This window comes from Felis catus, chromosome D3 (genome assembly GCF_018350175.1).
Source record: "Felis catus isolate Fca126 chromosome D3, F.catus_Fca126_mat1.0, whole genome shotgun sequence".
Classification (NCBI taxonomy): Eukaryota; Metazoa; Chordata; class Mammalia; order Carnivora; family Felidae; genus Felis; species Felis catus.
The window spans coordinates 57845554-57872837 of NC_058379.1; the positions used below are offsets into that span (position 1 = coordinate 57845554).

A 27284-nucleotide genomic window follows, 5' to 3' on the forward strand; every position below is an offset into this window, starting at 1 on the left:
AAACAGGCCTCGTTGTGGTTCTGTTAAGAGAGCCCCGTGGAGCCAGCTCAACTGCAGGCCTTTCCCAGAGACCTGCCCCTTGGGCACATTCCCAGACCTCTATCTGAGCACTTTATTATCTTTTTAAGCAAATCGGCCGTATTTTCATTTATCTCTGTACATTTCCTATTTTTTATTCTTTTTTTTCTCTTCCTCTCTTTCATCTTTTAGCTTTTCTTTGAATCCACCCAGAACATCAGGAACCTAATTGTCTTGCCTGCATGTGAGCTCTTGCCTGGCTTGTGCCATTTGCTGCTTTGGGAATTGTACCTCCTGGGTCTTGGTCCAGGCTGTTGTAGGCAAACAAGGTGGTGGTAGTCTTCAAATGTTAGAGGGTGCCTGGGTGGCTTAGTTGGTAAAACATCCAACTCTTGATTTGGCTCAGCTCATGATCACAGGGTACATGGGTTTGAGCCCCGAGTGGGGCTCTGTGCTGATGGTGCAGAGCCTGCTTGGGATTCTCTCTTTCTCCCTCTCTCTGCCCCTCCCCATCACTTGGGTGCACTTGTGCGAGCGCTCGCTCGCTCGCTCTCTCTCTCAAAAATAAATAAACTTAAAAAAATAAAAATGTTAGGCAAGACAAGAATAGGGAACAGAATCTTCCCTCCAAGTTGAAGACCATCCGTTACTCAGTACTTCTGGAATTTAGTTGTAAATTTCTCTCCCTGCACTCCACCTTGACCTCTTAGTGCCCTCTAGGGAGGAGGGTCTTATCAGAGATTTGGTCAAATTTCTTAGTGAAATCAAAGTACACCATGCTTTTAACATAGTGAGCAAGTGGAGGCAGGGAATGTGAGCTGCTTCGGGCCTCCCTGCTTTTGTGTGATACAAGCAATTTCCAACTTAAAACTACTCAAATAAACAAATAGTTTCCACTTGGAATGTCATGAAACTGGAGTAATTTTCTGAAAGTCTTGGAAAGCTATTATGCCTGATCACATTAGCCATATTATCCTGGATAGGTAAAAACTCATTTTGGTGATTCCTTAAGCTAGTGTGTGTGTGTGTGTGTGTGTGTGTGTGTGTGTGTGTGTGTGTGTGTGTGTGTGTGTATAAAATGTATATAGTTTGCCCTGGTTGTCCTATTCTCCCTGGTAAGCTGGTCACCCAAATGATGGTTGCTGTTGCATGACCTAGATCCCTGTCTCCTCACTGTGGGCCATCCCATGCGGGATGACCAGCACGAGCTAGGAATCCACCGTAGTTATTGTGGGTGGTAAAAGAGCATGGCTCTGTGCTGACAGCTTGGAGCCTGGAGCCTGTTTCAGAGTCTGTGTCTCCCTCTCTCTCCCCCTCCCCTACTTGCACTCTGTCTCTGTCTCTTTCTCAAAAATAAACATTTTTTAAAAAGGCGGGGCTGGGGGCGCCTGGGTGGCGCAGTCGGTTGAGCGTCCGACTTCAGCCAGGTCACGATCTCGCGGTCCGTGAGTTCGAGCCCCGCGTCGGGCTCTGGGCTGATGGCTCGGAGCCTGGAGCCTGTTTCCCATTCTGTGTCTCCCTCTCTCTCTGCCCCTCCCCCGTTCATGCTCTGTCTCTCTCTGTCCCAAAAATAAATAAAAAATGTTGAAAAAAAAAATTAAAAAAAAATAAAAAGGCAGGGCTGGGGTGTGCGGGGAGGCAGGGCTAAAGGGCAGGTCCAGGTAGTGGCCAAGCCAAAGCATCTAAGCCACAGAACCCTGGGTTTGAATGAAGTGGTTAGCCGGAAGGCCATATGTAGAACTGATTAAAGCCGGAATATCTTGTCGAAATGGCGCTGGGGGACTGAGAGCCCCAGAAAGAAACTGAGACCCAGAAAGGACTAGAACCCTAGGTGAGGTGGGTACAGGTGCCTTATGGGCTTGCAGGTCAGCCTAAATATTGCAGATCAGAAACTTGGAAGTAGCTAGGCCTTCATTTTTTTCCCTCACCTGCAAGTATATAAGAGTTATATTTTTATCTGTGTAATTAGGAATTCATTTAATAGGGCCCTTTTTAAAAGACACAGTGGTGACACAGACACGGCTCTGAGGCTCCCCGAGTATGAAGGTCATCCGTCTCTGGGGCATTAACTCAAGCCTGTGCAGGGAGCAGAGCTGCGGTTCTATTCTGAGGACGCTCAGCTGTACAGACAAAATAACTTTTGCTTATTTCGCCATTCAGCCCACCTCCTCAATGACCCACTGCCTGGCTGGGTAGCAGTCTGCCGACCTAGTCAAAGGATAAGCAGCTAAACTGTTAGTCTCCTGAATGTTTGGACTTCAAGAGTTCGACTCCTCCGAGCTACCCCTCCCGAAGTTGACCTTGGGGAAGTCCAGTGATTTCTAGAGCCCAGTGGTGAAGATGGGGGTAGGTTCTCCGACAGAGCCCTCTGGAAACTCATTAGCCTCCCATGTGGACAGGCCAGGGCAGTTCTGCTCCGCACCTCCTGGTGTGACTGATGGGCTGAAAGGACAGCTCATCAGGTCTCCCCTCTGCTCCACTTGTGTCCTCAGACCCCGCAGGCTCTCTGCTCTCACCCCCTGGGTCCCTAGGGTCCACTGTCCACCACACAGGATCCATGAGGGCCAGTGAGTCTGGCCGGACCCTACTGCTTCCTCACCTTACGAGGCTGCCCTTCCCTCTCTGCCGGGGGTGGGGGGGGGTCCGTTTGGGCCCAGAACCCTCTGTTTCGTACCAGGGCCTCCTGGTGGGACAGAAGTTCCTCTTGCCCTCGGCACCCCTTAGCCTCTCGGCAGACTTCTCCCCACTCCAGGACCTTCTTGGGGAGAGATGAGATCGCACATCGGGCCTCCCACCTTCCCTGCTCCTTCATTCATGAAGCTAAAGAAGCAGGTGCTTCCACCTCCCTGTCCTGTCTGGCCCTCCCTTAGTCCAGTGGGTCTCCTCTTGATAAAGGGGCAGATGAAAGAACTTAGTCCTCTTTAGGTAAGACTTAGCTTTCAAAATCATTGCCTGGCTGAGAAAATCTCGTTCTGCGTGGCTGAATCTGCGTCTTACCCTTTCCCTTCATGCTGCCCCTCCAGCTGCCTCATCTCACCTGCAAGCCCCTCACTCAGCTCCCGCAGACCCGTTAGGCTGAGCTGTATACGCCGTGGTGGGCGCTGGAGTGCGGGGGCCCAGATGCAAGTGCGGAGGAAGGCCTTGCTGGCCGGCACAGAGACAAGTGACACCCTCACTGGCTTCCTGGTACCCCCAGATCCACCCTTCCCCTTCCTGGGCCAGACCCTGTACTCAGTGGCACACTTGATGAAAAGGGTGGATGATGGGACCGATCAAAGATACTGGTTGTCCCCTTGATTTTTCTTGCACACACCTTCCTATCTTAACACATCATGTATTATACAGCCAGTGTATAATGTCAGGTAGTAGTAAGAGCCAGGAAGAAAAATTAAGAGTATAATTGAGACAGGAAGTGACACGGTGCTGTTTTACAAAATACATCAGGGAAGGCTTCTCTGAGGAGGTGATATTTGGGGCGGGATCCTTTAGGATGGGAGAGAGGGAATGGCTAGGAGTGGACACCTTTCAGAGCCTGTGGTCCTGCCAGTGGAATGCCTCTCTGCCCCTCTCACAGGCCCTGCAGGCTCTTGGCTCGGCCATCTCCGGGTCCACATAGCACGCCTGGAGTCCGAGGCTTGTTCAAGGGATCTTGAGGAGTCTAGTGCAGCTGGGGTCATTGGAGGTGAGACAGGAAGTGGGGCCAGTTATGTGGTACTGTGTGTGGATAGACCACATTTTGTTCATTTATTGATAGACGTTTGAGTCGTTTCTACTTTTTGGCTACTATGATTAATGTTGCTGTGAACATTTCTGTAGAGGTTTTGTGTGGGCACATATTTTCATTTCTTTTGGGGATATATATAGGAGCAAAAGTGCTGGGTCATATGGTAACCCTATGTTTAACTGCCAGACTTTTCCATAAGCAGCTGAGCCATTTTATGTTCCCGTCTGCTACTGATTGAGGGCTCTAACTTCTCTGCACCCTCACCACCACTTGTTATTGTGTGTGTTTCTATTATAGCCATCCCAGTGAGTGTTAAGTGGCATCTCCTTGTAGTTTTGGTTGGCATTCCCCTAATGCTTAATGATGTCAAGCACCGTGTCATGCACTTATTAGCTATTTGTGTATCTTTTTTTAGAGAAATGTCTATTCAGATCCTTTGTCCATATTTCATTTGTCTTTTCAGTGTTGGGTCGTAAGATTTCTGTATATATTCTGGATACAAATCTCTTATCAGACATGATTTGCAAATATTTTCTCCACTTTGTGGGTTGTCTTTCCACTCTCAATAGTGTCCTTTGACACACAAAAGTGTTTAATTGGGGGGGGGGCACCTGGGTGGCTTAGTCACTTGGGGTCTGACTCTCGATTGTGGCTCAGGTCATGATCCCACAGTTTGTGGGATCAAGCCCCGCATCAGGCTCTGTGCTTACAGCGCAGAGCCTGCTTGGGATTCCCTTTCTCGCCCTCTCTCTCTCTGCCCCTCTCCCACTCGTGCTCTTTCTCTCTCTCTCAAAATAAACAAACATCTTTAAAGAAGTGTTTAGTTTTGATTAAGTCCAGCTTATCTGTGTTTTTCTTTGGTTGCTGATGGTGTCAGTGTCACATATAAGAAAGAAATCATTGCCTAATCCAAAGTCATGAAAACTTACAGTTTGTTTTTCTCCAACAGCTTTATAGGTGTAGCTAAATTCTCTGGTAGTAAACATTTTTTCAGCCCCTTTAATTACAAGTTGTATGTTTTATTATTTTTCACATAAGGAATAAGCCAATTTCTCTCATTTGAAAACCAATCAAAACCCCTATTCAAACAGTAAAAATTAGAATGATCAAAATCCAAAGTAGTTGTCCATAAATAGTGGTATCCTTTATATAATACTGTTCCGTCTACATAAAAATGTCCCTCTGTCTTCTCGTATCTTCTTTCTCATTTCTGGATAACTAAAAATCGTGTACATGTTTGCTTATTTAATTTCCTTTACAAAATTGCTAAGTCACTAAAATCCACTAATTTTTAATTTAGAAGTTACATAGCTGAAATTTATTTTGTGCTGCTTGTTTGGTGCTTCCTAATAAAATTAAGATTGTATATGATATCATGAGAAAATATTTCGGAATATTTACTCACAAAAAATTTTATCAGCATTTTTACAAACCATCTGTTGACAACTCATGTGATCACGTGTGTTCCGGTTGTTGTGAAAGCAGGTCATCGAGGAATCACTAAGCAATATTCCCTTATTCCTTATTCAGTTCCTACATAATCTAGAAACTGCGGTCTTTTCTTTAAGACAGTGCTTCATCCTTTCTCTTACGAAAGATTTGCGTACACATTTTAGAAAAGCATTAAAACACTGATAAGCAAAAGGAAAACAGTAATCTAAAATCCTAACACCTAGACATCCTCCTTCAGCGAGAAAGCGAGTTGAATTTGACTTCTGGTTGCATTTTTCACTCAAGTCTCTTCAACCCCAAAGCCCGAGGAACAAAGCACGATGTCTGCCTGGTTGGTTTCTTACTGAAAGTTTTGAGACTGTAGGTTTTTGTTCTTTAAAACTGAAGCCATCACCATTATCGTGTGTTTTATCGCAGGTTCCATTCCTTTTTGCTCTTTATGGGCCACCCACCTTATGCGATTCGGGAAGTGAACATAAACAAGTTCTGCAGGATCCTTAGTGAATTTGCACTGGAGTATCGCACCACCAGGGAAAGGGTTTTGCAGCAGAAACAGAAACGGGCCAACCACAGAGAAAGAAATAAGACCAGAGGGAAGATGATCACCGATGTAAGTTTCATGTCATTTATTGTGAAAGTAGATCAACCATAAAATCTCCCCGCAGTTTGGGAGCTGTGCTCCCCACCCCCCACTGTGAAAAAAATGTCCATCTTTTAAAAAGTGCTTGTAAACTATTCCTCTACTATTTCTGCGAAAATCTATATAACGTACGTGGGACTAATACATGTAAATTAAGGATGTGTGGCTGGTGGAGGGACTTTAACCCATATTGGGGTGTTGTGGGATGTGGTGTCATTAAAGGCTTGATTCTTCAACCTCTGGGATGTGGGTAAAAGTAGAAGAGAAGAAAACAGTTAAATGGTGATGCCACTTATCATAGGAAGTCAGGTATACTACTGATTTGGGAGTTGATTCAGGAGTTTCATCATCATAACAATGCTATGTGCAACCAACCAGTTGACCCATGGGCAACCCATTCTAGGCCTCTGAATAGAGAAATAATTGGTGAGGTTGGTCAAAGACATAATCTGAGGGCTTCCTGGCAGTCCCTTGAGTCAGAGGATATTCAGGTGGGAAGAAATCTGGACAACAGTGAATCCAACAGGAGTTCCCTTTAGCCCCTCGGGGGGCGGTCGGCGGGGAGCCTCTGCACACTTACCTGCTTGCCTCGCTCCTGGGCTTCTCTCTCCCACCTCAGCCCTGAGCCCCCCAGGTCCCGGGTGCCATGGGCATTCAGATGGGAGATGTTCTATAAGTAGAGGGGAAAGGGATGTGTGAAGAAGCCAGAGACAAAGACATACCATGCAGGTGCCTCTTTCTGATGTGTCTTTATGAAATTGATCCCATCTGTGCAGGGACTCGAGAAGCACACTGGCTCTGTGATACAGAGGTTGGAGCGGGTAAAGGACCAAGCAACAGGGAGTGTCATCGTCCTGGGGGTTGCAATTCTCCGTGAAACTCCAGTCAGACATATTTCTTTAGGGAGGAATAAAAGCAGTTAAGAAGACCCCAGGCTACCTTCTGTGCCCCGATGCGTGTGTGTGTTGTGGGAAAAACGGAGTGCACACGATTCCTGTCCACATTCTTGAGGGATCTGACATTTATGTGGCGACCGAATCTATCATCTTAGAAATGTTGTCATTTTATGGCAGTTCTGCGGACCACCAGGGACCAACCCCCTCACCCAAACTCCTCGTTCCCTTGGAATTTTCTTGACCCTTAAAGAGTGCTCAGTTCACTTGTCTGTGGAGGGAGTCCTCTGTGCAGCCCCCTGGCAGTTCTGAATGCCAGTGCCATCACTGAGAGTTTTCCTTCTCCTCTCCTGAAATCTGGGTTCAATAGGATGTTTAGCCTCCCAGAGGACAGCAACAGGAAGCAAACTGAATCCATTTGGTTAAACTGTGGCCCACTTTGCATTCCACGGTGTTATTTTTAAAAGTTTAAAAGGGGCTTACTTGCTTTTGTGGAAATGAGACACATTGGAGGGTGAAAAATACAAGCCCAATATGCTTATAGTTACGAAAACACATGATAATTTCTTGCCAAATTTTTGAGATTTTTTTTTACAGATCCCACTAATTTTTTAATTCTGTCCTTCTCCGAAAACATTCAGCTTGCCTATTTATAAATGGGTAAATGTTTCTGCAGTTTGATTCAAAAATATTTAAATTTCCATTAAAATGTGGGCTGTACAGGCTTCATCCTCAACATAGTCCCTGTTTTCAGTGGTCAGAGTGGTATCATCCACGTACAAAGACTGCCATCTTCTGGAAAACTAGGATATTGTCACTTAAGGCAAAGTGTATAGCTTCTTTTCTCAATTCTCACTTATGTGCCCAGCACTGCACTGGGCACTAAGGAAGATGTGACTGCAATAAAAGACAAGCTATACCCCAAGGGTATCCTCATGATCTGGTTAGAAAACAACATATTCACAACTTACACTACTAAAAACATAGGCGATAGATTGAGTCCCTGAACAGTAGGGCTGTAAATGATTTTTAGAGAAAACTGTGTAGTAAATCATTTTTAATAAAGATTCTGGGTAAAATGAAGGTGGAAATGGTAGCAGTCAAACAGACATGATTTGGTGGAAAAACTTTTTTTAATGTTTGTTTATTTTGAGAGAGAGAGCGAGAGAGCGCACGTGGAAGGAACAGAGAGAGGAAGAGAGGGACTCTCAGGCAAGCTCTGCACCATGCACAGAGCTCGACGCAGGGCTCAGTCTCAGGAACCGTGAGATCACGACCTGAGCCAAAATCAAGAGTCGGACACTTAGCCAACTGAGCCACCTAGGTGCCCTGAAAAAGCAATTATTTTCCAAGATAGAGTGAAATCTGGGTAAAATCTGAAGACCCTGTGTTTAGAGTCAACCCTGTATCTGTCCTTGTGTGCCTGTCCCTCCTCTTCTTTCTCTGTTTCTAAAATGAAAACGGCTTCCTTTCTCAAAATCCAGGAGTCCTCCCAGCTAAGGGTCAATATTAAATTAAATAGTTCCTCCTCCTTGTTCCCTGAAGTAGTTCTAGACAAAATGGTGACATAGACAAGGCAGCACAAGACTGCGGTGGCCCGTCTACTGTCATCATACTCAAGATGGGCGGCAAGAACTCAGGCTATCAGTCCCATGACCTCCACGTCCGGGGACAGTGGGGAGGTCTTGAAAATGAACCAGCCAGTTATTTTAGCAACAAAATGGGTTTATTTGGGAATGGCAGCGGAATTGCAATTTGGGACATGTAAACTATGACAAAACCATAGGGCAAGTCCAGGAAACAAAGGAAAGGAATGCTACTTTATAGACAACAGAGGAAATTGGGAGAGGCTACTTCCAATGAAAAGTCCATTAGAAAAAAAGTGAGAGTTCGAGGTGGTGGTGGTTTCTCATTGGCTGAGTTGTGGTAGTCTCTCATTGGCTGGGCTGTTGCCAGGCAAGAAGGAAATCTTCATCCCTCTTGCTGGGGTGCTAAGGTAGGCTTCTTCCTGTTGGTGGCTGCAATTGATGACAGCATTAAGGCATGAGAGCTTCCCCTTCTGGCTTCCTATTTTAAATGTTTCCTTCAGTTTCACAGACATTTATCCTCCATTAACCCCAGCTTCCTCTTCTAGAAAAAGGGAATGCTAGTTACTTTGGGGGATGTTGAGAGGGCTCAAGATTCTGTATAGGTAACACCTTATACATGTGCTAATGATGAGAAAATGCCAATCATCCTGGTAAAATAATAAGTTCTAAACTAGAAATAAAAATAGAGCAGGACTCTTATCTCTGAGTGTGGTGCCATTTGCCTGGGGATGGTGTGGAACTTGATGAATCAGAAGCATTTTGTCATTTCAGCTGCTGAAAGTTTAGTCTGTTCTCAAAACCCTTGTGTCTGAGGGAAGCAGGAGGGCTGACACATAGGGGCACTTGTACCCCAATATGTATAGCAGCAGTTTCAATAATAGCCAAATTATGGAAAGAGCCTAAATGTCCATCAGCTGATGAATGGATAAAGAAGATGTGGTTTGGGGCGCCTGGGTGGCTCAGTCGGTTAAGCGTCCGACTTCAGCTCAGGTCATGATCCCACGGTCCGTGAGTTCAAGCCCTGCATCGGGCTCTGTGCTGACCCCTCAGAGCCTGGAGCCTGTTTCGGATTCTGTGTTTCCCTCTCTCTCTGACCCTCCCCCGTTCATGCTCTGTCTCTCTCTGTCTCAAAAATAAATAAATGTTAAAAAAAAAAATGAAGATGTGGTTTATATATACAATGGGGTACTAGTTGGCAATGAGGAAGATTGAAATCTGGCCATTTGTAGCAACGTGGATAGAACTGGAGAGTATTATGCTAAGTGAAATAAGTCAGAGAAAAACAGATACCATGTTTTCACTCTTATGTGGATCCTGAGAAACTTAATAGAAAACCAGGAGGGAGGAGAAGGGGGAAAAAAAGTTACACAGAGGGAAGGAGGCAAACCATAAGAGAATCTTAAATACAGAGAACAAACTGAGGGTTGATGGGGGTTGGGGGAGAGGGGAAAGTGGGTGATGGGCATTGAGGAGGGCACCTGTTGGGATGAGCACTGGGTGTTGTATGGAAACCAATCTGACAATAAATTATATATATTAAAAAAAAAAAAAAACAACAAATCCTTGTGTCTGATGTGTGGGCCTGGTCTTGTAACCTCAGTGGAAACAGGTTAAATTGAGGGTGTGTTTAATCTAAAATCAAGAGATGGGCATGACTTTCACCTTCAGTTTGTCTTTTTTTTTTTTAATTTTGTTTAATGTTTATTTTTGAGAGAGAAGGAGAGAGAGCATGCACATGAGTGGAGGAGGGGCAGAGAGAGAGGGAGACACAGAATCCAAAGCAGGCTCCAGGCTCTGAGCTGTCAGCACAGAGCCTGACACGGGGCTCGAACTCACGAAGCACGAGGTATGGCCTGAGCTGAAGTTGGCGCTTAATTAACTGAGCCACTCAGGTTCCCCTGCCCTCAGTTTATCTTTTAAAAAAAAGATATTTTATTTAAAAGTTACTTAAAGAAGTTTATCTGGTGATAATTAAAAGTTTGGCATGTCAGCTCAGAAAGCCTCCATGAGGGGCAGGTAAGAGTTTTAGAAGAACTGAGTTTCATGTTTCGGAGGAAAGGGTAACAGGACCCATTCTACTTGGGCGGTTGTTCTGCGTGTTCTGCCTTCCCTGTGTGTGGAAGGACCTGGCAGCCTAGGTGGGGAGGGCTCTGGCATTCGGGATGAGAGGGAGGACAGTAGCTGGCAGAGAGCATTGGGCAGATGGAGGCTGGTCCACTTACGGAGGGCCCTGGTAACTGGCAGGTTGTGGTGGGTTCCACAGGACATGGCCAGCTGAATAGCAGGCCACAGAGCTGGGAGTCAGATCTTAATTGTCCGGAAACCAGGTATGCTGGCTATCAGCCCTTGGGCGGCCTCAGGAGGTTGGTCTGGAGCCCCACAGATTCCTCCTGACTTTGGTCAGAACTGGCCTTGGGGCTCACAGAGGGAATGTCTGGACGAGGGCAGGAGGGTTGTGCAGTCAGGGCCTGGCAGTTCCCGAATCAGGAGGGCGCACCCCGGTTTTGATGGCCAGTTTCTGTATTTGGAATTTGCTATGACATTGAGATGCTCTCATCTTTGCTGACTTCTGCACCATCTAAGAATCCCTTCTGTCTTTTCCATCCTGTCCTGTCCTCTCGGGCAGACTGACGAAGAGGATGAAGTGGAGGTAGGACTGTTGATAAACATGAAGAATGCCACATTTGGCCTTCCCAGGCGTGCTGTAGAGTCTAACTTAACATAAGCGGCATGAGGCATCAGCACCATTCAGTGCTCTAAACCATGCATGGTTGTTTTCTGGTTGCTTTCGTGTGATCACTAACCTCCTGACATGGGTTCTCATCATGCTGTGTATGCCAGGAATCAAGGGTTACCTGCATTTTTCAAGCTGTGCCTGAGTCCCAGGCCTTGTCAGGAATGGCCAACTTCTAATATTGGAGATACTCTCCAATATTGGAGAAGTGGACAGGGAATTTACCCTCCAGCCCCCTGTCTGAGCCTTTTGGCAACTCAAATTTGAGAACTGGATTCTAGAATAACCGTAGAAAGAGCCCTAAAACCAAACAGGAAGTGGGATAGTGGCCACGAAAGCAGTCCCCTCTCATGGGCAGCCTTTGACTTGTGTCTATTTTCTCAGCCGGAATCCATCGGGTTCGTTGGGATTCACGTGTGCAGGGGTGGGATGACAGGGCTCCTCCTCCTGGGTCCGGTGCAGATGGGAGAACCAGAGACCAAGTCAGGGCTGATGGGCCCTGGGAGATGAGGAGGGAGCAGTGCAGATGGCACGAGCAGACGAGTCCTGGGCTCTGCTGCCATGGCTGAGACACTCGATGACAAGAGGAAGCCAGGAATCTGTCGAGCTGCTCTTTGCAAACATTAGTCTGACTGACTTTCTGTTTCTCCTCCAGATGTTTGCCCTTGTGTACATATGGCCCAGTGTTCTAGCATACCTCTTTTAAAACATCTAAACCCTGATTCTTTGCTCAGCTACAATTAGAGAATTTCACCACGTACATGTACTGCATGTTCGAACAACTACATTTCTGACACGGCCAGAAGTAGCGAGTGTTGCCCAACTCAGTTTCAGCATGAATTTCTGTGTCATGTTCGGGTCTGGGCCCTACAGCTGATTCCCTTGGGGTCTTTGGCATGTCACTGAATCTTCAGTTTCCTCCTCTGTAAAGTGAGATGGGACTAGATCTGGAAAGATTCTACCCATCGCTTACCTTGGTATGATTGTGTGACTGAATCCCATGTTTTAAACCATCATAAGTGGTAGGTAAGAAAATTTTAAGTGCTTTCTGGTGGTAAATTAAAAAACTTGATAATGTGATTAACGGGGCATGTTTGAATTCTCACATCAGGGCTTTGGGGTTGGAAACAGATTTGGTTTCTGAGTGCTTCCCAGGGTTGATGTCAGTCGTCCCTAGCAGGCAGCTACCGAGGGAATCTGCAGTGGGCCGGGAGAGCCTGGAGAGGGGAGGGCCGGGTGTGGTCCTTCTGGGACCATGGCTTTTCTTTCTGGTCAGAGAACTTGTGGCATACATGGATGGGTGTCATTGGTTCATTGACAACCTCAGTGACTGCCCTAGCGAATGCATCTGCAGAATGCACACAAACAACGAAGAGGGAGGTTTTCCTCAACGAAACGTTTTGTGGGCTTGAGTTGGTGTTTTGGGGAGTCACCTCACCCCTCACCCCTACTTTGGTCTCGTAGTCCGGCAAGTTCTCCAGCAGCTCTCCGGCGCCTCTGAGCCAGCCGCAGGGCCTGAGCTACGCGGAGGACGCCACGGAGCACGAGAACATGAAGGCCGTGCTGAAGACCTCGTCGCCCGCCGTGGAGGACGCCACCCCGGTGCTGGGCGTCCGCACACGCAGCCGAGCGAGCCGAGGTAACTCCTGGGCCGGGGGCAGTTGAGGGGGGCTTCCCCAGATGACCACCCGCGGGGACCCGGTTCCCAGCACGAGGGTACAGGTTACTGGGCCCAGGAAGTATCTGCTCAGGGCCTCCGACTCCCTGGGACCTCCAGTCCTGACCACACACGTTCCTTCACGCACACGTTTGTGACCCGCTGTAGTGCTTCATCCCAAAGACCAATCCTCCCAGAGGTATAACTGAATTCACACAAGAGGAGTTATTATTATGAATGAATCCTTACGGGTTAAAGTGGGGGGGGGGGGCGCGGCAGGAAACTACCAAATGCAGCCAGTGGAGTATTCGGTAAATGAGGTTTTCTCTAGGACACGGCCAAGTGTACCCATTGGTGTGTTGTCTGTGGCGCCTGAAGGCAGCCGTGGCCTGGCTGAGTGGTGGTGGGAGAGACTGTGAGGACCCTACAGCCTAAAGTTTTCATGAGCTGGCCCGTGTAGAAGAAGCGTGCCGGCCCCCGGATGAAAGCACTATCCCTTTTTTGCCTTTTTAAATCTTTAGAGGCAATGAAGCGATGAAAACTGAAGGTGGTAAAGACAGATAAGAGTTTCCAGATTCGTTTCATAACTGGGAAGGGATATTTTATTTTAATTAAGAATGAGGTGCATTTTTCGTCCGAGAATGTTTGCTGGTGTCCCCTAGTCTAGTCTGACACCACGTGATCCCCTCCTCGCTTTCCTCACTGCCTGCAAGACGTGGCCCACACTGCTTATGCTGTCGCTTCAGGCCCCTGTGGCTTCAGGCCCCTGGTCTCAGCTTATCTCCCACACTTGGCACTCACTGGCCCTCCCACTGGGCACCACCCTTCTCTGCACCCGCATCTCCCTGAGCCCCCTCCGCTGTTCATGCTGTCCCCTTTTCCTCTGCCTGTCCAGCCCCCCTTCACCTCCAGAATCTGCCTCCTCCTTCGTCCTCCTCAACTCACTGGGCCCATCCTTCCTCCCATGTGCTCCTGAGCACCCCCCTTCAGGCTGCCTAAAGATTACAAACTTTATCACTAAAGAGAATGAGCTCCTGACGGACAGGCTGTCTCTCCTCTTGGTGTTTGCTTCGCCCATACACTGCGAACAACTAACAGAAAGCATATCATTTATTGTCCAAACTGGGGTACTCTGGCACCTGAGAGCAGTTCTAGTAGTAATTAGAGAGGGGCAAAAAATAGAACAGGCCAGGAAAACGGGGTTGTGGGTTGGCTTCCACATCACGGAAACTCGGTAAGGAAATGCATGCATGCGATGCCCGTCAGGCATCCTCCCAGACTCTGGAGAACACTGAGACTCACAGGATGACAGATGGCAGCTACAAAGTAGAGTTGTGAGCTGGAGAAACCCCTGAGAAGGCCCTTCAGTGACTTCTAATTGGCTTTGTTGACTGACCAGTATTTTTGGAATTTTGCTGTTGTCAACTCTGTTAAATGTAAGAAAAAAATAGTAATGATAGTAACAAGAACTTTGACCTAAAAGACAAAGTAAATGCAGTTTCAAGTTTTCTTTAGAAGAAAATGGGTCACACATTACATTTGGTTTCTTGGAACTTCTTGTCAACCCAAGGACCATAAGCTGCCATCCAAGGAGGAGTCTTGAAAGGGCTTCCAGGCAGGGTTCCAGGTCCCTAAGGCATATGTGGGATTCCCTAGGGGAGCTGCACTTCAGGCTTTTTACAAAATTACCACATGTTTTTCTTACTTCGTGCGAGTTCAATATCACTCTAGCTCCTTTGTCTGTTTCTTAATGTTGGACTTTGGTTTTTACCCTTTTTGCAGGGGTTTTACTTTGATATGCACCTAAGAATATGCCAGAAAAAGGGCTGCCTCCCTCCACCCTTGCCCCAGTGGTATCCTGAGACACAGACAGCAAAGCAGGAAAGTCATATCTTCTACTACAACCTTGATTCCCAAACTATACCTCAAATACTTCATATACTACGATTACATCAAAGAATCAAAGATTGGGTTCTCTGGGAGTTGGTTTTTCCAAACCCCCTGACTTCTAGGTAGTCTTGGATATGGAATTAGGAGAAAATAAATGAATATATGAATATTCTGCTGTAGCAATGAAAGGGCTGCCTTTTGGTAACCAACAGCAGAGAGACACAGCTGTGAACAACCACAGCCCTGAGCACTTTATGGGGTATGTTCTGATTGTCTGATTTTCTATGAGGAAGGAGAGGTATCCTCCACTTGGCCAGTGCTATTTATAAAAGGCCCTCCATTTCTCAGAAAAGCCAAGTAGCGACACAGAGGAAGAATGTATATACAAGAAAGAATCTAAGAAGAGAGAAAAAAAGTGTCGAATGTGAGATGGTGAAGAAGGTAGTAGCATTAGAGGCATAGCAGTAGAGACTATCCTTCTCAATGCTGCTTTTATGAAGCATAAAACAAGGATAAGAGTAAATAGAACAGCTTTGCGGTGTGGTGGGGTGTGTGGAAGGCAATCACTTATACCTGTGGTACTCAAAACGACCTCAGACATCCCACGGATGAGTCTGGACTCTCTGGGCCCAGCAGCTCTTGCAGGCTCTGTGTCCTGGCCTGCACGTGGCCACCAGGAAGATGAAGGGGAGTGTCAATGCCCGCATGGAGTTGACCGCAGCCATCAGGGGTCTGGAGCCCTATACCTGGGTGGCTGCAAGGGTAGCTCGATGGAAGCCAGCTGCGGAGATGGAGCCTAGTTTGTCTAATGGAACATAACAGGCTGCAAATTTTAAGAGAGAAAGAGATGAGAAAGGAAGACTGTTCAGTTTCTCTGCACATTCAGGGACTTCTGCTTCCAGATGGCACATAGTAGGGAGGGTCAGGGCACCACTCCTGCTGAGACAACTAGAATTTGTTTTAATGCAGTGGCAGAAGCTTTCTTTTAAAAGATATCAGCAAACTGGTAAGGGAAAGAGGACTAGACAAACTAGAATTGTAGATGAGCTGAGAGCCCCTCCTTAGGACCATTTGCCAAATCTGGACACAGACCCGAGAACTGGGCCTACCGTGGGCAGAGAGACTCAAATAGTAGAGAGAAGTCAGCCAAATGTCTAATAGCTACGTGAGTTGGCATAAGGGTTTGGAAATAGAGGGTCTCCAAACTCCAAGACTGTTTTCTCCATGAGACATTTGCTAAGTGCTGGGGCAGCATGATGTGGGGGAGGCTGGGTCAGAAAAGTTGGAGGAAATCTCCTGTAGCCTTGAAGGGCCGAGGAAACAGAGACGAGCTTGAGTAAACACCTTCGACAAATACATACAGATACTTAAACACAGAGGTGGACTGATTCTTCACTAAAACTACAGTCTGGTCCCGACCTCATTCCGTTCTTCACCATGTCTGCTTAACAGAAAAGAGCGAAGGCTGGGGGAAATAACATGGACTCCAGTGTCTGCATCCTTCTGTACACAAAGTCCAGTGCAGAGTCCAAATTACAAGCCAAGAGAATAAGAAAATGTGCCCGACAAGGAAAAGGAAACACTAGCAGCAGATCCACAGGTGATCCGGATGTTGAAATTTGCAGCCAGGATTGAACCATTCCGAATGTTAAAGGACACAAAGGAAAATATAGACAAATTGATTAAAAGGTGGACACTTGCAACAGAAAATTGGAATTTATTAAAAAAAATAATCAAATGGACATTCAGGAGCTGCAAAAGAAATGTCTGAAATAAAGAACTCGTTGAGTGGGTTTAAGAGCAGACTCATCCCAGCAAAAGAAAGGATTACTAACTTCACAGATGAGTTATTAGAAAATGTACAAAGTGAAGCATAGGAAAACAATGGGAAGAGCAGAACAAAATGTAAGAGGAATGAGGCACACAGTCCAATGGTGTAACCTATGTATAATGGGAACAGCAGGAAGAGATGGATAAGAAGCAATAATTGACAAGATCATGGCTGAGAATTTCCCAGAGCTGATGATAGGTATCAGCCCCCATATTTAAGAAACTTAGCAAATTCAAGGAGAATAAATAAAGAGGAAAGCATACGTCACACAATGTAGGCAGACTGAGAGAAAACCAAAGATAAAGATAAACTCTTTTAAAAAACCAGAGGGAAAAGATAGATTACCTTCTAAAATACGACAGTCAGGATGAGGGCTCACTGTTAACAGAAGCCTTGGAAGTTAGAAGAAAGAGAAATGACATCTTCAAACCTCCAGAAGGAAAAGCTTTAAACCTAGAAGTCTATATCCAGGGAAATTATTTCAGAAACAAAGGCAAACTTGTATCACACTCTATTTTGATGTAATTATTTCCCTTTTAGACTATTTCTTTAGGTTAGATTTTTAAGGGGAAAAATAAACGACAGCGTTGTCTTTCAAACTACGCTTTACATTGTTTTTTTTTTTTTTAACTGAAGTGTAGTTGATATACAGCATTACGTTAGTTTCAGGTGTACAACATTGTGATTCAGCAAGTCTAAATTATCAACTCACATATTTTTAAAAATGAAGTCAAAGTGATACAGTGCTATCATAGTCTATAATACTTCATTCTTTCTATTTCGTCTCAGTATATAAATGTCTTGCTAACACTTGGGAGACTGTGGGGAGCCAGTGGCCCTTTGGGTCTGTAAAATGTATGGGCAGTGTTTCCCTGATGCTATGTGTGGGTCCAAGGGTTCCAGGAAAAAAAAATCCAACCTGTACATGACCAGGATAAATGCATATAAACAGCTCTCAGGCAGGCAAATAACCAAGGAGGGGTGGAGGTTAAAAAAAAAAAAAAAAAGGACAAGGACTGAGGTCATGAAAGAATGACATCATCACAAAACTGAGTCTGGCAATCCTGAACATATGGCAGCATGTTCCTTTGAAGCATCTCCTGACACATTACGGTGAAGGCAGCTCTCTGGGGATGTATAAGATGGGAAGAATAGGTAATTCTTGGTAGGAAGATCAGATGATGCCTTCATTTTCTGGCCCAGTGCTCTGAGAATATATTATGAGCAAATGCAGTTGATTGAAATTTGTGTGTTTTGGGAAGGGTAGTTTGGCGTTTTAAAATGAGACGCAGAATTAGAAACCAGTAGGTAAAAGGGAAAACAGGAAATTGCTGGGCAAAACACAATTGCACTATCGATTGCTCTGTCTGCTCTGAGGAGGACCATTGTTCAGAAGCTCTGAAGGGTCCCAGTGTGACAGCTGTGCCCGTATGAGGCCTCTTGCCTCCAATTAGACCACCTGGACCATCCTGAGAATGCAGAAACATTCAGCAATTTCAAAAGTTCTTTTCTGAGAGGAACCTATTTTAAAGGGTTTAATGATGTTGAAAAATCTAGTCTTATGGGAGCAAGTAGACCAGGTGCCCTTGGGCATAAGCAGAGAAAGTACAATTTACTGTTTTCGTACATGCCAGTGCTGTAGCTACGCTCCCATTCGTAAAATAAATGTTTAAAATAACATAGGCAACACCACAAACCTTGTCACCCGAAAACATATGGACCTATCTAACCACAGGTCTCAGATACGTGCAGGTGGTGGAGCCCCAGGAATCCTACTCCTTTTGCAAAGTGTGAATTATTTATGTACGCACTTCAGCGATATGCATTTTACTGGCTGAAATTATAACTAAATTATAGCATATTACATATTTGCTGTAAAATTTCAACCACAAACACGTAGCCACAAAAATCACAGTCTACTCAACTGTGAGCAGCTATTCACAGCTATTGTCATCAGTATCCAAACGCCAAAAGTTTTAAAAAATTAGTATGGAAGTAGAACTCCAGAATTTAAGATGTATATTTACTAACATTTTTTGCCTGTGGTTTAAGAAAAGCTGGCTTTTTTTCATCTTCAGCTGGACCTTAGGCTCTGAGTAGTGTTCTGTAGGCACAGAGTCTGAGAACACTCACCTACAGGCTTTTGAAGTCGTATCTTTATTACAAAGGGCAGTGTGTGTGGAGGAAACACAGTTTTGAGCCCATTGCACATATTTCTTCTTACACAAATGTATTTCCCATCTTAGAGAAGAGATTTCACAAGGAAGTTGATCTATCACAAAGGCATAGTTCTTGATATGTTAAAATAGCATTCATTTCTAACTGTTGAACATTGCTTGGTAGTGCATGATTTCATGATGCTTTCTTCTTGCTTGTCTGTAGGCAGATGCTTTTATGCCAGACTTAGACCTGCTCTGCTTTAATATACAGTTATTTATAAATGTGTTTACCTGGACAAGGAGCAGAGAAAATTTTATGTCCGTTCCCCCTTTGTTAGTTGAAGAATGTTATTGTTATGATTTGTTTACTGTTTATTTATTTTTGAGAGAGAGAGAGAGAGAGAGAGAACGCAAGCTCAAGCAGGAGAGGGGCAGAGAGAGAGGGAGACACAGAATCCGAAGCAGGCTCCAGGTTCTGAGCTGTCAGCACAGAGCCCAACACGGGGCTCAAACTCACGAACATCGAGATCATGACCTGAACTGATATCAGGGACTTAACCGACTGAGCCACCCAGGCACCCCTGTCCTATTATGATTTTTAAAGGTTAAGTAATCTGAAGATAGACTGCCACAAAACCCACTGATTTCTGTTTAACTGGAAGAGAAGTTAGGGGTAATTGACATTTACTAGGCATATACAGCCATGGATAGAGAGCTGAATTAACACAGAACTCCAGACATTAGTGGACATACATCACTGAGCATCTGTGATGCACTCTGTGGTGTGGTATCTGCCCTCCCATGATCCCGGGGCCTATTGGGTGGAGGCCTTCAGTAGCTGTTACAGGGTAGTATTAGGTAAGTGCTCTGAGGGGGAGTTCAGTGCCTGGGGGGGGTAGCAGTCACAGGTCACAGTGGTGCCCTTGCAGTGGGGTGGGGTGGGGGGGCGGGTGAGTTCCTGGGATCTGCTGCTGTGATCCGTTGCTGACAGAGCTCCGTGCCTGGAAGAGTAGTGTTGGTATTTTCTCTAGTATGTTCCTTCTCTCTGAGTCCATCTCTCTCTCTGGTTGTGTAATCTTTCAGGATCTGCTAGTTCGTGGACTATGGGAACGGATGACTCCCCTAACGTCACAGATGATGCGGCTGATGAGATCATGGATCGCATCGTCAAGTCGGCCACCCAGGTGCCCAGTCAGCGAGTGGTGCCTCGGGAGAGGAAGCGCTCCCGGGCCAACCGGAAATCTCGTAAGTGCTTTGGAGCTGGGGTGAGGGACTTACCTGCAGGTATCTGCCCTCCTGTATGCCCTGGGAAGGGCAGCCACTGTGAGGCTGGCTCCAGCCAGTTGTCGGACGATGCCTTGAGGGTCCACCCAAACTCATCGGCAAAAGGCTCCCTGCTCGACAATCAACGTTGCTGTCGTGGAGGAGGGGGGCTGCAGCCACACCTGTCCGGCATATTTGCCACTTCTGGGCGGGCCTCTCTCAATTCTCACTTTGCCCCCAGGAGTGTCCAAAAGACCCTGAAATATCTCTGGTGTGCAGGGGTGGCTGCAGGGGGGCCATTGCCAAATTCTGCTGCAGATGCTTTGCTGAGGCCATATTTCTGCATCGGGGGCCACTTTCTAGCTGAAAATGGTTCCCCTCGGAATTCACTGCTGCTCCCAAACATGTCAAAGGTGAACACCAGTGATTTTATGGGGAGTAGGGTGCTTAAAATACTTAATGTTAACCTAGGTTGACCAGCTTGTTTTTGTTACTAAATCAAAGGACCTGTTTTTCCCCTTTGTCTGAACCCGCTGCCTACTTCTGCCCACAGAATGAAGGAGTGGGGTTGCCTCTGCAGGCACCTCGCTAGCACTCAAAGGGGCTGCACTCTGTAGAGAAACACAGTTCCTCTGCATCCTTTGACATGGGTCTGCATTAGCTGTGACCCTTGCATGTTTTAGGAGAGAGCTCAGCCCCCAAGATTGGGCCGGGGATGCTGGGTCACTCAGGAGACCTAGTCTCCGCCGTCTCTGCCTCCAGGAATAAGGGATGGTGACTAGGACAGGGATTTCTGACCGTCACAAGAAGGAAGCCTGGTTACGTCCGCCTGTACTGGCTCCAAAAAGTGAAAGGAGAGTGACTCCAGGTAGGCGGGAGTTCAGTAAGAATTCACAGTGTTTGCTGCCACCTTTGAGATTCACACAGGAGGTGATTGGGGTTTGAGCTGCAATGTCTGAGAGAGAGGGCTGGGGAAAGGAGGCCAGGCAAGGGAGCGTCCTTACAGAGGTGAGCATTGTTGGGCCAGAGACCTCGGAAAAGGAAACTGCATGACCCAGTGGCCTGGCCAGTCCCCAGAGGCCCAGGGTACGTGTTCTGCCTCCAGGTTATATGTCTATATTGGCAAAGAGTGTAGACCCTGCCCTCTGGTCTAGAGAGAACCAGATTCTTAGAGAGACACATAATGTCACTGGGAACAATAACACAGTCATAATTAATTTTCCTTTTCAATCTGGCCAGAGAGATATTTTGCCTGTTTTTGTGGCCGACGTAAACTCATTTCCTGTGGTATCGTTTCCATTCCAATCTTATGCAAAACAGCCGTATACTCTTTTTATTTAGCCAAACACATTTTATTCTGCAGTGCAGTTACTACAACAAATACAAGACTGCATGTATGTAAGTGTTTGTCTGTGACGGGCTTAACTTATTAGTAATGGCACCATCAACAGAAATTTAAGATGGGGGAAAGTTATTTTGATTTCTGTTTAAGAGGAATGATAAACTCCAGCTTTCTTGCAAGAGGTTAAAGGAGTAAGAAAAAATCCAGTTTGCAAAATCGATGTGAGGTTTCCTGGTGTGGGCCTCCCTCTCAAACAACGCTGTATTTGATTTGATTGTTTAATGGTGGTGATGAGGCAAGTGGGTAATGAATAACCAGCGTATTTCTGCTATCAGTCATTTGGCTAAAGGCAATAATAGTCCAGCTGTTGCAGGAAACCAAACAGAATCCATCCCATAACCTAGAAATTTATGACCTGCAAGCCACTTGAGAATCCTCCAAGATAATTAAATGTCTGCTTTCGTGTTTGATGCTGGTGACTAGGACCGCGCGCGCCAGAAGTCCTGCTAAAGCTTGAAATATGCAGCCAGTTGGGACACAGCGAGGGCATCTTAATTGATTCGCAGGTTCCCATGGTTCCGTGCTGCGTTTCCAGCCTGTGACAATCCAGTTGTCTTTAAGTAAACTGTTTCGAATTTCCAGTTGATTTCTAGCCTGTGATATGATTGATCCAATGCACTTCATGTGCTTGCCCCAGATTCTGGCCAAGATTCTCCGACTGGCTGGTGAATCAGACCAAGGGAGAACATTCTGGGAGATTCTTGGTTTTTTCTTATTTTGGTTTCTCATTTCATCTTATTGGGGCATCTGTTTTGTCCCAGGGCGATTTGTTCTCTTCGGCCTCGTAAATGTTGGCCTTCCCGGGAAAATCCTGAAGCTGAATGGCATTTGAGATCTCCTTACTAGTGTGATTCTGTAGGGTGTGCCCTGGTGGCTGGTAAGGAGGGGACGGGGAGCTGCTCTCCACGTTCTTTTCTCTTGGACCTATCTTTGGAAGAAGGTCTCTGCCCAGCTGGCTGTCTGCATATGGCCACTAGCCCAGACTATCACAGAACAGAACTGGGGTGAGGGACTCATAGTCTGTTCTCTTTTCCCAGGGGAGCCGAGTCTTGTCGTGGTTGAAAGGGGCTGGGTACCATTTTCCTGTTGAGCTTCCCTTTAAGGTGGGGGTCTGGGCCCCACCTGTGACATGACCATGAAGCCTGGGCACAGAGCTGTATTTCTATAAAGATATGATTACTTTGGTATGACTCACAAATAACTGACCAATTTCTTAGCTAATTAAGATCTTAAGGCTGGTCACTCTTATAAAAATAGTTTCTCAGTGGAAAGAGCTGGAAGTCCAGTTCCAAGGGCTGCTGGGAAAGGAGCGCAGAAGTTTGATTTGATCTGACCCCCCTCCCCCCAACCACGACTGCCTCCTCATCATGTCATAAAGCTTCAACATCCCTCTCCAAGAGCATGTGGCATATCTCACATTGATTTGATGTAACTAAAATCTTATTTCTTTTATAGACTTTTGAGGGATGTACCCACACTAATAGGGTACTAAATAAGGTACTAAATAGGATTTCATGGAAAAAAAATATCAAACCTGAAAAATTACTGAATTTGTTTTAGGGAAAACAAGAGACCTGCCTCACAAAATACTGGATCCAGCCCTGGATCTGATCGGTACAGAACTTAGTTCAGTTGTCTCTACATCTTCAAGGTGGCACTTGAAAATATCCAGCAATTTTCCCATTAAAGTCCCATTGAGAACAATTTCCCTGCATTTTGTTTAGTTTTTCCTTACTGACCATGAATCAATTTTATATTCTTTTAGAAGGCAAGCTAACAATGGCAATAAAAACAGAGGCTTTAGAGCTAATGCTTTTGCAATACAGTCAAATAAGATGTTAGTGGGAAGGACCAAAATTTCTCAAACTTTTGTCTTTTCTAAAACGGCCTCATTCCTATTTACTCAGTGCCAAATTATTCTTAGAGCTCATTATGGATGGACTGAACTGACCTGCCTCTAAAGATAGCTGAGGGAGCCCACCCATGTGTCCGGGACATAGGTCAGGAGGATAACTAGAGGAAGTCCAAGAGAGGAACAAGGCCATGGCCTGGGCCAGAGGTCAAGACTCTGATGCAGCACGAAGCTCAGATAGAAGCCTCAGGTCAAAGAGGCAGATGCAGGGAGAGTTTGGAAATGTTTTATTGCATTGGCTCTCCAGCTGTTTCCTGTTCAGACAAATCACCCTCCCAAACTGGGAACCAGCACATTGGGAGAGAGGAGTCTGGCTCATGTGTCTTCCCCCAAGGCTGGGTGCCAGGCACCCATTTGGCTCAGAGTGGAGGTTCAAGAGGAGGGAGAATCAGTGAAAACAGGAATCCGGGAATCTGTCTTGCCTTTGAGAGCTGTTCTGAGAGCAGAGCAGAGGGTTTCTGTAAAGGGGCTTTGGAAAAATGCCAAGCACCTCCCCCACAAGAAGTTACTGTATTTCTTTGCTTTTGCTGCCCAGGCAGCAAAGGAGTTGGTTTCCATGTTTGGAATGCACACATTCATATGAGAGAGAAGGAGATGGGGGTCCCCTCGTAAATTACCTGGCCTCACCGAGCCTCAGTGTGCTGCTATCCACTGAGGCCAGAGGTGCCACCTCGCAGGATGTTGTGGGCATTAAGTGAGGTGCCTATGACAGGTTCCCACCACTCTCCCTCCCCAGCTCTGTCACGCTACTGCCAAGGGACCCCAGCCCGGTGGGAATATGAAGCTGCCTGCAGGTGCTTGGGCTGCTGTGCTGAAGTTTCAGGGGAGCCTGTGCACAGAAAACCACACCTATCCAGCCGCTGCTCCACTCCCATCACCCGTCTCACTCCCCTCCCACCACTGCCCACCTCACTTGGCCATCCAGGATTAGACCAGACTCCCCTTCACCTCCCTTTTTACCCCCAGGGGGCTCGTTCAGTGGACTTATACCTGTGCACCGAAGGCTGGCTTGTCACCATGGTACTTGTCTGGTGCATCTCTGATGGAGAGCGGCTGTGCTGGGCTTCATCTGGAAAGGGGGGAGGCATTGTCCTGCCCATGAAATAATGCTGAGGACCCCAGAGTCTGTGAATCTTGAAGCCTCTTCTTTCTTGTCTGCAGAATCCCCCAAGTTCATGCAGGCTGTCCCATAAACAATGGAGAGAACTTGTTTCCTGACTCCCTTCCCTTGCCCATAGCACACAACATAGGAGACAGTCTGCTCTTACATCTGAACTGTGAATGCTTTCTGGTAAGGGCCTGACTAGGAGCAACAAAGTGTATTGGGGGGTACTGGATTCAAATGTAGCCACGGACTAGGCAGAGGTATTTCTGTGGAGCCAAGACTGTGACCAGACCAGTGGTTATAGAAATTGCCTGCTGCCCTAAGTATTTCCAAGAACCATCTCCTCATGGGTGAACATACTTCTGGATTAGGCAGAACTCAGAGACTTCAACTCTGTTGTCACAAAGGTCATCACTTCTTGAGGGCCTGCCTCTCCCTGTGTCTTAGTTAGGTGGCAGTGATTTAAGTCGGGACCTGGCGGGCCATTTTAATCTTCTGGGGAAGATTAAAATGCAACATATGGGCCTTTCACTGACACTCCCGTTCAGTGTATCTGGGCTGAGTCTAAAGTTGAGTTTAAATCAACCAGGTTTGAGAACCTTTAATTTTTGTTATTGTTGTTCTGGGTTTTATTTATTGATTTATTTACTTACTTATTTTGAAAGAATTTTAGAAAATAGAAAAGTTGCAAAAAAGAGGACATTTGCCTTCTTTCACCCGGCTTCGCCTAATGTTAACTAACACCTTGCACATCCTAGGACAATTTATTGGAACTAAGAAATTGACGTTGGTACAATACTATTAACTGAACTATAGGCTTGATTTGGATTTCACCAATATTTCCATTAATGTTCTCTTTCTGTCCCATTGTCTTACCCAGGCTGTCCCATTGCATTGAGACATCATGCCCCCTCTGATGTGTGGAGGACATTTTATGACCTTCACACTTTTGAAAAGTACTGGTCAGTTGTTGTGTAGAATTCCTGTCAATTTGGGAGATCTCTGCTTCTAATGGACAGATTTTATGTGGGGAAAAAAAAAGATGGAGGGTGGAAACAAGAACTCAGATGGCTAAATGATGGACATTGACAAAACAAAACAAACCAACCCACGGAAAGTCTAATATTAAATCCATAATGATAGAGCTTAAAACAGTTCCCTGTATTGATGTACAAAGAGGCATGACCGAACCCACCGTTTTGACTCCACTCAGCAGACGGGTCACTCAAGGAACAAGGAGTGAGTAAATAGCAGTAGGCAAGTTACTTGCCAACCACAAGATACATTTAAGACCTCTTGAAGTTCTGATGATAGTCCCTATAGTCCTAAGCGCTCTATTCTCAGTATACTTGGTAGAAGATCTTTAGAAACATAGGGATTACAACAAAGCTAACTTATTTCCAAATTGTTTGGCATTACATACAGAAGATAGATAAACTGTCTGTCAGTGATCTAAAGGTAAAAGAATACTGGGGCACCTGGGTGGCTCAGTCGGTTGAGTGTCCAACTTCAGCTCAGGTCATGACCTCACAGTTTGTGGGTTCGAGCCCCGCATCAGGCTCTGTGCTGACTGCTTGCTCAGAGCCTGGATCCTGCTTCGGATTCTGTGTCTCCTTTGCTCTCTGCCCCTCCCCCTCTCACTCTTTGTCTCACTCTGTTTCTCAAAAATAAATACATGTAAAAAAAATTTTTTTAATAAAGGTAAAAGAATACAAATGGATTTCTGGCATATGGAAGCAAAACTCAGTGCATGTCCCATAAGATATGAAAAATTGTCAGAATGTGTCCTGCTAGGCGTCAGCAGGGTACAGCTGTTTCTAGGGTGGGCTGCGTCTCAAGTGTCCTGGCTTAAATCCTTCTGCACCGCTTACTGTGTGCTCTTGGGCCAGGGACTTGATCTCTCTATGCCGTCTGCTCACTTGCTGGAACGGTAATAACAGGACACTTCTCATAGGGTTTCCATAGTGAATAAATGGAATAATCCAGGTTAACCCTCAGTAGATGCAAGCTGCTATTATTCTGCAGGCTGTAGACCACTGTTATTTTCAGATTCAACTCCTTTTTGCAAAGACTCACCCGAGAGCACTTTGTAGAATTAAAAGCTTTTTCTGTGCTGGGGGTGGGGAGAGAAAAGGAGCTTATGGTTTTTCCCTGGGTCCCCAGACGCCCTTGTGCTGCATGTTGACAGCGGAGGTACTCCTGTGTCTGATCCCACTGCTGTCACTGCCACATCGTGAGAGCTGTCACAAGTGCCTGGGGCAACGAGTGGCTGCTGGTGCCAGCAAAGTGACCCCTGCCGTCTATGGAAGAGCTGCAAGGCAGACAGCGATAAACATTTCCACGGTCTGTTCTCTGTTAAGCGGCTGCAGGGAGGGAAGGCAGTCACATGTGACAGGCTGGGGAGCAGTTACACTGCAGCCAGAGCGTTCAAGCGAGAAGCGGGAATGGGGGGGGTGGAGAGGGGCCCAGACATTATCTTATCAGACATATGCCAGCCTGCCCCCAGCCTAGTACTTGAGAAATCCCCTATTTGAGAGAAGACTTGTTTCTATCGTACAGGTTCCATAACCTGCCAGTGCCCTTGCTGGTCCCCTCGTTTTTTGTCCTCTGTCCCTTTTTGCCTTCCAGAAACTTTCTGAGAGCCAACACCCTATCCAGACAGGGTCTGCTACCCTGAGCATTTCTTCTTATACTATGTCCCTATCAGCCCCCCCCTGCCTCCCTGACTACAATATTGGCTCAGGGTAGAGGCTCAAATAACATTTGCCGAAGGAAGGAAGGAAGGAAGGAAGGAAGGAAGGAAGGAAGGAAGGAAGGAAGGGAGGGAGGGAGGGAGGGAGGGAGGGAGGGAGGGGAGGGGAGGGGAGGGGAGGGAGGGGAGGGGAGGGGAGGGGAGGGGGAGGGAAAGAAGGGAGGGAGGGGAGGGGAGAAGGTAGGAAGGGAGGGAGGAAGGGAGAAGGAAAGAAAGGAGGGAAGGAAGGAAAGACTGATGAACAGACAGAGAAACGGATACCC

The 27284-nt window shown here is 46.3% G+C and overlaps 1 protein-coding gene across 18 annotated transcripts in view; it reads left to right on the forward strand.

The window, feature by feature from the left end:
• The window catches only part of FHOD3 (formin homology 2 domain containing 3), a 470560-nt gene that overhangs the window by 439965 nt on the left and 3311 nt on the right, over positions 1-27284 (forward strand). For 13 of the 18 annotated variants that reach the window (XM_023241882.2, XM_023241885.2, XM_023241880.2 and 10 more), the window contains 4 exons: positions 5612-5804; positions 10943-10966; positions 12515-12689; positions 19671-19832. In XM_023241882.2, the coding sequence (XP_023097650.2) occupies positions 5612-5804; positions 10943-10966; positions 12515-12689; positions 19671-19832 (554 nt within the window). Of the gene's footprint in view, positions 1-5611; positions 5805-10942; positions 10967-12514; positions 12690-19670; positions 19833-26432; positions 27077-27284 lie in introns of those variants that run through there. The other 5 variants (XM_023241881.2, XM_023241892.2, XM_023241893.2 and 2 more) reach the window with 2 other exon arrangements.